The 13548-nt window shown below is 42.8% G+C and overlaps 1 protein-coding gene across 2 annotated transcripts in view; it reads left to right on the top strand.

The window, feature by feature from the left end:
• The first annotated feature begins 1333 nt into the window (after positions 1 to 1333).
• The window catches only part of sardh (sarcosine dehydrogenase), a 32891-nt gene continuing 20676 nt past the window's right edge, over positions 1334 to 13548 (top strand). The window contains exons 1-10 of one of the 2 annotated variants that reach the window (XM_047329518.1): positions 1334 to 1542; positions 2493 to 2684; positions 3112 to 3248; positions 3492 to 3670; positions 4701 to 4880; positions 5635 to 5758; positions 5886 to 5986; positions 8417 to 8521; positions 11734 to 11863; positions 13337 to 13423. In XM_047329518.1, coding sequence (XP_047185474.1) covers positions 2500 to 2684; positions 3112 to 3248; positions 3492 to 3670; positions 4701 to 4880; positions 5635 to 5758; positions 5886 to 5986; positions 8417 to 8521; positions 11734 to 11863; positions 13337 to 13423 — 1228 coding nt within the window. In that variant the 5' untranslated portion in view covers positions 1334 to 1542; positions 2493 to 2499. Of the gene's footprint in view, positions 1543 to 1846; positions 1866 to 2492; positions 2685 to 3111; positions 3249 to 3491; positions 3671 to 4700; positions 4881 to 5634; positions 5759 to 5885; positions 5987 to 8416; positions 8522 to 11733; positions 11864 to 13336; positions 13424 to 13548 lie in introns of those variants that run through there. The other variant, XM_047329519.1, reaches the window with a different exon arrangement.

Raw genomic sequence — 13548 nt, 5'->3', positions numbered from 1 at the left:
TTCTATTGTGTTGTACTGACCAAAATCCACCACAAGAGGGCAGAATATAATTTGTCACGCAAGAACCAGATGGCTCATGTTCCCTGGAATTTGTGAAAGAGATTTCACTTGAGAGATTTCTTTAATACATTTCGTTTTTATGTATAGATTCATTTGACCAATCCATCTGCATGAGCCATATTTCAGTGGTTGACTTCATTCCTTCTCTGTCACCACAGAAATTTGATACACGGCTTTAAGCGCACAAATTTACCCGTAGGCATAACCACAGCTGTCTGCACATACAGTCAGTCATCCAGACTGTTTATGTGACCTTATTTCTCTCGAACAAAACAACCTTAACGAACCTAATGACTGACGCATAGCTAACGATAAAAAGCAGAGCACAGACACTCACACAAATGTGCATGCATGTTAAGATCCACATGCCACACTTAAGAAACTGTTATTTAACCACGTGGAGAAGTGGGCGGCAAAGTTCAAGGGTTACTGCAGATTCAGCCTGTCCTGTCCAGTTTCAGGCAGTTTGAAGTAACTGGACAGGCGCTGTCACAGGAGGGAACATGAACTCGACACATTATTGGCTGCTGGTTTAGAGTTTAGAGGTGGAGTTACATGAGGTCAACTTGGCAAACTGAGAAACTGCATGAGGCGCCGAGCGTAAGGTTTCATAATGTTGAGTCTCCTCTTCTGTGCACCATATTCCCAAGATCTCGCTTTCTCACACACACACACACACACACACACACACACACACACACACACACACACACACACACACACACACACACACACACACACACACACACACACACACACACACACCCCACACATGCATAATTGGTCTCTGGACCTTGAGGACTTCAGAGTTTGTAGCAGCTGTTACCCTGACATACCCCTACACACACACACACACACACACACACATACACACTTACCCCAGAGTTACATGTGAAATATTACAGATGAAAATATAGGTATTAAAAAAAAACATGTGCAGCCTTAACCAGCAAATAAATATTAGTATTAGTTAATACAAATAATATTATTTAATACTAAATTAGTATTAACAAGTAAATACTGGTGGATGCTATAGCTACATATATATATACATTTATATATAAATATATATTACATTTTTGTAGAGACATTTCTTTCCACAAACAGCCCACACTTTTCTATTTACTTACTGCACAGTCTGATTAATAAGCAAACTGGAATGTCCTGTTTTTTTCAAGACACTCAGGAGTTGTGTCACAGCTTCTGCCTGAATGACCTAGTTCGTGACCAACGACCCGCCCTCCCTCGGAGTCCCTCACGCCTCCTCTCTGCAGCACAGTGTGTGCACTGCTCCTCGGTACAGCAGCAGTGGGAGGAGGAGGAGGACCGAAGACTGGAGCTTCGTCTGCAGCTCAAAAAAAGTCTCTCTCTCTCTCTAAATACTTTCTGCAAACTGTGCCCCCCCCCCCCCCCATCCTCCCTTCATATATCTCGTCTCGAGTGAATCCGGGGACAGTCTGTGGCAGCAGGAAGGAACCGAGGGTGAGTGTGCATGTGGGGGAAAAAAACAACCCACCAAACCACTTTCATGCAACGAACCTGCTGCACGAGTCGTCTTTGCAGGATACTTGTTTGTGTGTGAGAGAGAGAGAGAGAGAGAGAGAGAGAGAGAGAGAGAGAGAGAGAGAGATCACGTGCTGCGTTTGATGCCACGTTGCTTCCTGCGGCGACTCCCGGCGTTTTTTATTTTGGTGCGTTGCGTTCAAGTGCCCGGCAGCGAGCGTCGGCGCGTGCTACTCAGTTTGTGCACGCTGTTGTTTACTCCCTCCCACGCTGGCTTCTGTGGGACACGTCGCAGTGCAGCGGTGTGTGTGTGTGTGTGTGTGTGTGTGTGTGTGTGGCGATGGAAGCACAATCAGTTTGTTTGTGCACGACTCACACGAAGTTTGTCTCCGAGCTGAAGTTTCCACTACACGTCGGTGAAAGGGCCCGACGTGTGCAGACCTAAGTATCAGTCCAAAGTGTTTTAACATCTGACTCAGTGCACTGATTTGATCCCTCTGCAAATACCATTGCTGTGGCTGAGGAAGCATCAGTTACCACGTTAAAGTGGCAGCTTAAGTAATATATTGCAACATGCAGCAGACTTGTGAAGCTGCTGGTAGAAATACTGACTGGAACTTGTAGTTCCACAGTCTTAAATAAAACCAAATCAGAGAATGTTGACTGTAAGAATGAAAATAAATACTTGAACCGATTAATCGATTGTCAAAGTAGTCGCCAATTCATTAAGTAGTCGATTACAAATTGATTAATCGATTAACTGTTGCAGCTCTACTTTCTGCCTTATTGAAAATAAAACAACATGCACAATTCCATGTGGTGTAAGTGTACCTGAAGTCACCTGAAACCGAACAAGCAGATGAGCTGTATACTGCACTTTGCTTTAGCAGTGTCCCACTGTCCCCCTGTGTCCTCTTGACTGTCCACAGGTTGACCATGGCCTTCCTGGGGAGTGCAGTCCGGCGCGTGGCGTCGGCGGTGCGCCCCCCCCTCTCTCCCTTGTGCCGGACGAGCGCTCGGTCCTACAGCTCAACGCCCACCCAGGAGAAAAGTGTTCCCTACGAGACGACACTCAAACAGGAGGACGGAGTTACCTCCGGACCCACTAAACCTCTGCCCAGGTTCGCTCAGTGGATGGACGGAAGGAGTGCTTTACCGTATCATCTGTGACATCAGCATCTATTAGGGTTTTCTTATATCTTTCTGGATGATGATTATGTACAGAGCGGAGGTAAAGTTACGGATCAATACGTGGTTATGATAATGGACCAGTCGATGGAGGGATAATGGTCATGATGGCTGAACAGATCGTAGGTGCTCTGCGGATCTTGCAGCTTTAGAAAAGCTCTGAAATAAAACAGAGATTAGGTTTAAATTAATGCCAGCTATGGATGCAAGTAGTGATATCATCCATCTACTGAATTTAAAAATGCAGTTTTGAGTTGATTTGATTCCGTGAAATTTGAACTTCCAAGCGGCGTCGTCCTCATCCCACCTTGGAAGTCATGTCGTCAGCTCAACCTGTCGTTCTCTGCCATCTGCCCTCAGATCAGCCGACGTGGTGGTGATCGGAGGAGGCAGTCTAGGCTGTCAGACCGTCTACCACCTGGCTAAAATGGGTCTGACCAACGTAGTTCTGCTGGAGCGAGACAGGCTGACTGCTGGCACCACCTGGCACACGGCAGGTAACAAACTACGAGCGTATGGGCAGGTGTCAGGCAATTGTTTACCTGAAGTAATGCATGCTGAAATGTTGAGCATCCAAATATTCTCTTATCATTTTATAATGAATCTGTTTCAACTCGTGTCGATCGTATTTGCACTACGTCTACTGAATGTTCACCCGCATGTGTGTTCACATTACGACAACTGGCGTTGTCGTCTAAGGAATTTCTCTTACACCGGCCGGTGTCGTGTCTTTTCACCAGGCCTGCTGTGGCAGCTCCGTCCCAGCGATGTTGAGGTGGAGCTCTTGGCCCACACCAGGAACGTGATCAGCAAAGACCTGGAAGAGGAGACGGGTCTCCACACGGGCTGGATCCAGAATGGGGGACTCTTCATTGCCTCCAACAAGCAGAGACTGGACGAGTACAAGCGCCTCATGTCGGTAAGAATTGGAAAAGGCTTTGTTTTGGCCATCATGGGGAAATGATAGCGGCATTTGGGGATATCGTGGGACACAACATTTGGCTCGTGCAGTGGTGGACTTTTGTACATGTGTGCCTACTCCACAGGCCCACCCACTGTAGTGTTTTTAAGAACTGAAACTGATCTTCATCTTCTGTTGCCACACCCCAGGGCTTCAAAATGTAAAATTAATATTTGAGCGTCAGTACGGCACATGAGGAGAACCGGTTTTGTTTACCTTAATTATGTGGGTTGCACGTTCAAAGTTCACTTCGAACTTAACCAAACTAAGGCAAGATATAAAACTGATTCGGCCATGGAAAAAGCAGATTAACCATTCTCATTCATGAATAAACTAACAATAAGATGCTCAGTGACTGTAACTCAAAACATCCTGCAGCTGATTCACAGTGGGACCGATAATACATGTAGTTTTCTTCAAATTTTTTGCTGTGAAGCAACTTTCAAGTTACAAAAATCATGAAAATAGTTAAAACTTTGATGGGGGCTTGAATTACAGCCATTTAGCCGATTCCCATTTTGATGCACAGATCCACTGCGGAAACTTTGTTCTGCTTGAGATTAGAATAATTTTCAAATTTGTTTCAGTATTTATTTGAATAAAGAAATCAATAGTTCTCCACGTTGTCAATGATTCCCTTCTGGTATCTCGGGGGCAGCAGCTGCAGTAAAGTTGTGATGTTCAGAACCAAAGTGCAAAGCTGGCTGCAGAGAATCATGAAAAGTTTTTGGGGGTAGATGTTTTTTTCTTTTTTTCTTTTGGAAATGGAAATCGGTTTTAACTGCATTCAAATTTTTCTTGGGAGAGTATGAGGCATCGATCCATTATCATGTTAGGGTCAGAAAAGACAAAGACGTGTTTTAAATGTTAATAAAGTCCTGAAAGATTTTCATATCAGAACTTATTTAATTTTAAAATTAACTTCCCACAGTGACTTTAAACGCGAGACCACAAACCACTAAATCCTGTCATATCCTCTTCTTCCCAGCTGGGTAAAGTTTATGGTATTGAGTCCCACGTGCTGTCACCTGCCGAGACCAAGGACCTGTATCCTCTGATGAACGTCGATGATCTGTATGGAACCCTGTATGTACCAAAAGACGGCACCATGGACCCAGCAGGCACCTGCACCACGCTGAGCAGGGCTGCCTCCGCCAGGGGAGCCAAGGTAATGTGTACTGAAGTGCTCACTGGTTGTTTTTTTTGTTGGACCATGAACACACATCATATATTATGAAGTCGATGTCAGTCTGGCATATACTCGCGTATTTTGATTCATTACATTATGGTTCGGTAATTTGTTTTTTCCCCCAAATTTCAGCATCGCATTCTTTTCTTTGCATTCTACATCTTGTTACGGTGTGCTAATTGTCTGGCATTTTTGTCGTTCTTTGTTTTGTTTTCTTTGCATGTTATTCATGCAAATTTGTACAACAGTCTGATTTTCTAGCCGACACTCAGACAAGTTGGGAAGTTTGCTGAGCTGCTGTCTGTTTCTTTGGTGTGTGTGACATAACAGTACTGTTATCTGAACAGGGGAATCAAGTGAAGATAACCGTGTGATAATCTTGTGCATAGCTACACTTTAATTCCTGTTTCAAAGAGACAGACTGTACTTGCTGTTTAACTTATCTGTAGTCCACTTATGACTTGTGTATTTATGATGGTCACTGCCTTTAATGGAGCAAAAGTAAGGTCCAGTCTTCTGTTATTATCTTGAACGCAAAATCAGCACAAAACATACACTTCCACTAATAAAATGTATTCCAAGTGGCTTTGCATAAAAGGACATTTAAGATTAAAAATTGAGAGAGAGAAAAGTAGGTTTTACATATTTCTATTGGGCAAGCCTTTTTGCAGCCCAAACACGGTATCTTCGTGTTCCATGTGAACAACTCCGCACTGTCCCCCCTTTAAATCAGGTGATCGAGAACTGCCCCGTGACTGGTATTACCGTGCGCGCAGATGACCTCGGGGTGAAGAGGGTGAGGGCAGTGGAGACCCCCCACGGGACAATTGAAACGCCTTGTGTGGTGAACTGTGCAGGTGAGATAATCCTCCCACAACGACAACAAGAAGAAAATCGTTGTACGAACGCTATATATTCTCACAGGAAATTTTTGGATGCAGCGTGGTGTGACTTTGGACTTTTTCGTCTGATTGCTACGTGCAGGTGTGTGGGCCACCAAGCTGGGGGAAATGGCCGGAGTCAGGGTGCCTCTCGTAGCGATGCATCATGCTTATGTGGTGACGGAGAGAATTGAAGGCATACAGGTAGGACCGCCACCTGTCACATCTAAACAGCTTGATTGTGGTTAGAGGCATATATATTATGCTAAAATTAAAATCAACCATTGTCCTTAATAAAATACACCTTCATTTATCATCCTATAAGGTTATGATTTGTATGAATGTATGCACTATGTGTAATGACACTTTCTCTCTGTTGCCTTGTGACAGTTGTCGTAGGACATATTTCTGAGAATGCTAGTTGTTGTTTTTGTGAAATGCACAACACAATGGCTTCCATCTTCTGAGACGACTTAACATTTTCCAATTGAGTCAGTCAGTTTTGGACGGAACAAGCCCAATTAAGAAGGTCTTAACAGCCCACTTGACTTCAGGGTTTCGGTCACTTAAACTGCAGGCTGAGGATTACACTGGCCAGAATTGTTGACATTTGAAAGTGAGTGCGCTGTGCACTGCCGGGACAAGAGACACGGCCTTAAGCATCCTGACAGACAGTTCTCATCCTTTGTTTTCTCATTGTGAGACTATCAACTGCCAGGGTCACTTTAGGCTGTTTTTTGGCAAACAAGATATTTTAAATAAGGCTTTTATTCCAAGTGCCGTCAGCATTTGAGGTACACTGAGGTACATATCTTTTTTCCACTGTATCTTATGTTTAAAATATTTTATAATTTGTCTGCAGTATTCTGTCTTTAACTATTTATTTACATTAATGTACTCTACACTTTTGACTCAGTGGCATCTTGTTGCCACATCTATTTCTATGTTACTTGGTTTTCCAGGTTACCTGCGGGAAGATAGTCTTTGGTAAGCCAAAGACTATTTTTCACTCTGGTGGACATTGAAGTTCTATGCTATTGTATTCTATTGTATTCTATTCAGTCAGTCCTCGTAGACTGTGTTATTGCAATTTGGATTTGATTGTTCATTTAATTCCTCTTGGAGACAGAATGAAATACCTTTAACTGACCAACAGGGGGCACTATGACCACACAGATTTAAGCCTATGATGTCCAAGACTAGAAGTGTGTGCCTGTGTGTGTGTGTGTTTGTGTTGGAATGAGGTGTGTTTGCTTGTTTGTGTGAGAGATAAAGGAAGATTGACATGTTTGTGGACATAAATATCAGCAATGTGTATGTATTTGGGGGTGGGACATCTGTATGCACTGCACATGGCTCGTGCACATGGTCCACTGTAACTCTGTGACTGTGAGTCTTGTGTGTATTTAGTGTACACATGCGAAACAGTGCTCATCCCTCGAGGCTGGTGGTTTTAGACAGGCTGTCAGAGCTTCCCTGTGTTATGTAGTTTAAGAGCAGCTTAACCAGCATTACTGCTACATCATGTACACTGACAGAGCCCACACACAAAATGACACACTGGGCTGCCATGAGGAAATATGTTCCCACCGTGCTGTACAACTTCAAATCAAATATTTCATGCTGACTGCTGTGAATGTATGTGGTGGCTTTCGATAAAAAAAAAAAAAAAACCCCTACATAGCGGGTTTTGGTGATCGTAATTGATGTTTGTTTTCATCGGCGTGAGAAGATGAAGGACAGAATGTGCTGCAGTGCTCACTATTGATCACATGGAGGAAGCTGCCTGGCTGTACTCCACACAGAAGAGTGAGGAAGGAGAAGGGGCAGGTTCGCTATTATGAAATGTGGTCAGCCGTTTTCCAAATGTCAGCCTGTTTCGCTGGTATTTTGGGTTTTGCACCCAGAGCCAGTTGACACTGAAAAGAACTCGCAACAGAGTGAATACATATGGCCCAACATCCTCAAAGTGGAAAGATTTCATTGGACACTTGTACTAGAATATCTGCCGGGATACAAGATGGTGAATGTTTCCCCCTGTTGTGTTTTTTGAAAGAGGATTTCATGGTTTGTCAGTTGCAGCGATACCATACATAAAGAAAAGCTATGGTTTGTTAAGGTATGTAATGGTATGTGCCACTGGTGCTGTTGATTTGAACGGCTGTTATGTCCTGTATTGTATGCACTGCACCAAGCAGCGCTGAATACCAAATGAGAATCTGCGTGATATAATAAGAAAATCCGCTTTTTAAGGTATATACCATGGTATTTTTATTTCCTAGCAATTTTATTTCGTGACTTAATTGTACTAATACCTATATTTTAGCATCTTGTTTAAAAAAACAAAAACCATTCGGTGGTGGTATGGCAGATACGTTGTGAGTCTTTCTTTGTTATTTGTCATCATGAATTCATGTTAAGTAGTTGTAGTAGTTTAGTAATCAAACACACAACACAATTTACGATAAAGATTCAGGCTCTTTTTGTCATTACGACTGACAAACAATTAATTGATAAACGGAAAAAAAAACCTCAAAGTGAAAATCCAATTATCCTTATCTCGTTGAACAACCGCAACAGAATAAGTTTGGACCAAATTCATGTTGTGACGCTTCCACTCTCACTTCTTTGCAGAACATGCCGAATGTCAGGGACCACGATGCGTCGGTGTACCTGCGGCTCCAAGGTGACGCCCTGTCTGTGGGTGGCTACGAACAGAACCCCATCTTCTGGGACGAGGTAAGCCGGAGTATTAACCAATGATTGACCATCTCGCTATCGGGACCCTGAAACCTCCCGTATTGACTCCCGTGTGTGACTCGGCTGTCTTGTTCCACATAAAGTCAAATACCTCATTAGTAGCTGAATAAACTTTAATGCTGTTGATATACTTTTCGTTCTCTCTGTCATTTTGACCTCATCGTTATTTTTTACCCCGTTTTTTCTTTGCTTGTCTTAATTTACTGCTGTATTATCGCGGAGGTCACACGGGACTCGTAAGGCCGTGCATGTGGAAGGAAGTATTTGTGCGCGAGTGCCAATATCATCATCTCGAATGACTCAATTATAAGTAAATGTCCTGCATTCAAAACTTTGTTGAAGTAAAGACATAAAAGCGCTATCAGCCAAAGGCACCATCCATAAAGGAAAAGTTTGACATTTAGGAAATTTACTTTTTGCATCCTTGCCAAGAGTTGGATGACAAGAATTGATAGCGTAACCAGGCAGCTAGCTTAGCTTACAGACAGGAAGTCAACAGTAAGCCTTCCTTACACTTAATTTAGCATCCTGTAAAATACGGTGGCACCACTGAAGATCAGGAATTAACACGTTTTTATCTCGCTGGTTTGAAACTGAAATGTTTTAACGACAGCTTGTGGCTTTTACTGGCTGTCACCTTTTGACAGGGCCAGGCTAACCGTTTCCCGCTCTTTCCGGCCTTTGCGCTAAGGTAACATGCGTCTGCTGGTCGTAGCGTCATGTTTTCCGTACGAAGGGAGATCGGCATCAGTCCTCAAATCTAACTTTTGGCAAGAAAGAAAATAAGCACATTTCCCAAAATGTTGAACAATTTGCAGCCGAGTATGGAGATTGATTCACAATGTGTTTTAATTAGCTTAGCATGAAGACTAGAGCTGTGGGCTACAAAAATAAATGCATGGTCTGAAACTGACTTACACATGAAGAGTATTAACTACTGAAAGCTCTTCCACGATTTGTGTAAAGGTAAAATAACACATTAGAAAAGTTAGTTTGTTCATAAAGATGCTTTTTAGTGGAAGTTATCGAAAATAGTATTGTGTTGTCATCTTCGGTGAATCAATGTGTCTTATTACCTTCACAATAGATATTAAATTTCCAATAGGCAGCAGAATGTGTTGACACCCACAGACCTTACATTTGAACTCTGCTATCTTTTTTGTGTTCAAGATAATAACAGAAGACTGGACACTACTTTTGCCCCATTAAGGCAGTGACCATCATAAATACACAATAACTATCGGAACGTTAAAACCAAATCATCCCTGTAAAAGACTGAAATAACAAGTGGCTGTGAAAACAAATCATTCAAACTGTCCTTTGGCAAAATATGAAAAAAGCAACTCTACGGGCAGACTGACTCTTTATAGGCGCGGTTTGTTTTGGAGATTGATCTTTATAAAAGGCTTTGAATCAACGGGTGGTCGCAGTCCTAATGGAAGTGTACTTTCTCTCAAGGACAAGCTTTTTAGTTTGTTAACTGGGCTGACAGGTTTCCTGTCCTGCTCCCTGGGGTAGGCCTATATATTTCTTATCTCCTCAGTCGTTCCTGTCTGATTTTATTCCTTCAAATCTTTGCTCTTAGAAGCAAATGCACCGTGGACCGATAATATTCACAAGTAAAGATTACTATCTTTTCAACCCATTCATGCGCAGGAGCAAAGGATTCTATCGATATCAAAAAAACGTGACTATAATAGAAAAAAAATAAGGTGGCCTAGTCCAGATAATGTTGCTATAATTTAATGAATATATTTAGTTTCAATTTCTGTACGAGGAGACACAGGGTTTTTTGCAGGACACCGATAATATCTTCCTGTCTTCTCGGAGTGACTTGACGACTTTTTCCGTCTTCCCGCATGGCTGCCTTCCCTGTCTGCACTGTAGAGGATCTCTTTGTGCAGAAGCAGCTCCTTTTGTTCTCATTCTGCAGCTGAGTGTTGCTTTGATGTCTTGAGGCGGATGGAGGAAGAAAGGGGAGATACAGAAAAGGAGAATTAGCGGGCCGACGGAGAGAATAGAGGAAGCCTGCCGAGTGAAGATGAGCAGGATCGATGGCTTGGGAGGGATTTAGGGAAGTGTGGCGTCGAGGACAAAGGGCAGTGCTCCTCAGAAACTCCTGTGTCGGCGCTTGGCGTTAAAGCAGACTCCTTTGTTCACATGAAAGCAGCTACCATCAGCTTGGACGTCCATGTGACGTTGAAGTCTTAATCAAAACTGAAAGTGTCCCCGTTGGCGTTAATTGTACAGCCACAGGAAGTCCTTTCTGTATGCCATCAGCTCCTCAGACTTCTAACTTGATGAATTGCTTTTATTTAACATATTAAGCATTTTAGGGGGAGCGGAGGCTGTTATTCAGAGGGATACGTCCATAGTGACTCCTAATAGAAGTCACTTGTAAGTAAGAGAATGTCTCGTTTTGTGGGAAGTGGGAATCGCATTTTGCAATTTAGAATCCCGGATGTAGAAGAGTCAGGTTTGAGAGGCGGGTTGATCAGATCAGTGCCAGGATATAGGGAGAAATGAGTGACTGATGAAATGGCAGCACAGAGCACAAGGTGGTGTGCTGGACTTTTAAGATTTTTGAGCGACCTGAGTCAGACAGATTCGTGTGGGAGGGGAGAATATTTAAAGGCGAGGCGGTCGGAGCTGATGAGTTGTCGGAGCTAAAGGTGGAATTTTGGCACGGCTGACCAGGGGGGAGTTGCAGAGGTCCAGATCAAAGCCTGGACAAAATACTGAGAGGGAAGTGTTTGATTTGACAGATGCTGATTCCCTGGTGAGGAAGCGTAGCTTATGCCGGCTCTTACAGGATGGGTTTGCTATGAGGTGGTGCACCAGCATCAGACTTCCCAGAAAAATCTACTGTAGTTTATCTATTTTCTCAGGCAGAGCAGAATATGTTTCTGAAATTTATGTTTTCAGTTTAAAAAAAAAGATTGTGAGCCCTGAAAAATGTACAAAAACATCATCTATTCAAAAAGTGATCTGATAGTCTGGAGAAGGATGCACCATTAACTAGGAAACATAAAGTCAGGGTTAGGCTTAGTATTTTTGTAGAAATTTGTAAAAAATAATTTAAAATGAATAACCTTGATGTAGAAAACCAAGTTCTTGCATATGTTTCTGCTTTTAAGGTTACAGGTAATAAGAAATGTTTCACATGTTTTTTTGTGTGTTTTCTTTCCCAGGTGTCTGATAAGTTTGCCTTCAGTTTGTTTGACTTGGACTGGGATGTATTCACGCAACATATTGAGGGTGCAATTAACAGAGTCCCCAATCTGGAGCAGACCGGCATCAAGTCCACTGTCTGTGGACCAGGTACACGCACGCACGCACGCACGCACACACACACACACACACAAATCCTGTAGGCCTTCTTGTAAATTTCTTATGACATTATGCATTACGGCAGGGAACAAGCAACGATCATGACACTTTTTAAATTGGACACATTCTAATTTAAAAGTGAAATGTATCCATCTGTGAAATATCGTATTCACCGCTCCCACACTGCCCTTGCTTATGAATACTTAAACTAGTGGGCTATGTGTCATGTTTTTAGAGGAGATAGTTTGATAAGTTCAAGTCTGACTACTTGTCCAGGCAATATCTCGTCGCCAAGTTGAGGGAGCCGATCTGTTGCCGTGCAGGCTGAAGAGTTTTGGTCCGGAATTGGATTTTTCGTCATCATATTGTGATGCGGCTGTTTGGAGAGTGTGAAACAAGTGACAGATGCAAAACACATTTACATGTATATAGACAGGTGGAAGAAAACAGAGAAAAGGAGAAGGGAATCTGAGAAAGACGTAAAGAAAAAACACAAGTGGAGAACTGGACACTTTGATAGAGATATACAGAAAGAAGGTAAGACGGATGGATGACTACATAAGCAGAGATGTAAAAGTGGAGTGATGAAATGTAGAGAAACTACGATGGCAAGGAAAGAAATGTTTGAAGGTCAGTAATCAATAGAGACGGAGCTCAGGGGGAGATAAAACTGTTGTGGTAGACCGTCTCTTCACCTGTGAATCTCACTTCAAGGCTTTGTTTCATTTCAAGTGTTGTATTTACATAATCACTCCACTATGATCAATACATATTCATAGTGAGCTCGACGAATCCTCGACTGTTTACGTTCAGAAAGAGGAAGCTGAATAGAGAAGAACTCTTAGACATGATCCAGGTATGATGAGTACAACGAATACCATCTGTTTGTCCTCATGAGGATGGCAAACTCTGTCTCTGTTAAATTCCCACACTTAATTAATACCCGAAGATGCAAACATTGATTTTAAGTATTTGGTACACTGGATTAATTAGTGTTACAGTTAGTGTAAATTCGATTCATTTGAATACTCCCTAAATGTCTTCATGACACAAAATAAAGATTCAACTGTGTCCCTAAATTGTCTCTGTCACTGGAGCCAAATAAAAGTGTAATTTAGAATCTCCTACTCTTACACTTGGTCCGGCTGACGTCAAGCATACAGATCCCTTCTTTGTAGAAGTCCATGTCCTTGGACCTCCAGATAGTGACTGGCCTTCCAGGATGCGGGTCATCTTCCAGACTCTTAATGCCATGTTGGAATACCGCAAAAGTTATCAACTTACTGCCTAATCAATGGATAAGGTCTCCTGCAAAAAGCCAGTGTCTCCAGAGCTATGTAACCCATCCCTTTATAACCTTATGGCCACAAACGTCACCCCGTTTACAGTATTTCACCTCTGTGCTTGGCTTGTGTGTCCTACATTTGTTGCCTACAAGGTTTCTCTCTCCGTATTTGTTTCCAGAGTCATTCACAGCCGACCATAAGCCGCTGATGGGAGAAGCCCCGGAGGTCAGAGGTTTCTTCCTGGGATGTGGCTTCAACAGTGCTGGTACGTGCTGCCGGGGCAGAAAGATCAAAAGGAGGAGGGGTAGTGGGGAGAAAAAAGAAGACAGGACAAAAAGAATAAAAGGGAGGGGAAATAAAGAATGCATGATGGTGGACGGGGGAGTGTAA

The sequence above is a fragment of the Scophthalmus maximus genome, chromosome 20, assembly GCF_022379125.1.
Source record: "Scophthalmus maximus strain ysfricsl-2021 chromosome 20, ASM2237912v1, whole genome shotgun sequence".
Classification (NCBI taxonomy): domain Eukaryota; kingdom Metazoa; phylum Chordata; class Actinopteri; order Pleuronectiformes; family Scophthalmidae; genus Scophthalmus; species Scophthalmus maximus.
Note: the sequence above shows the minus strand (reverse complement) of the source record. Positions and strands in the feature narration are given on the sequence as shown.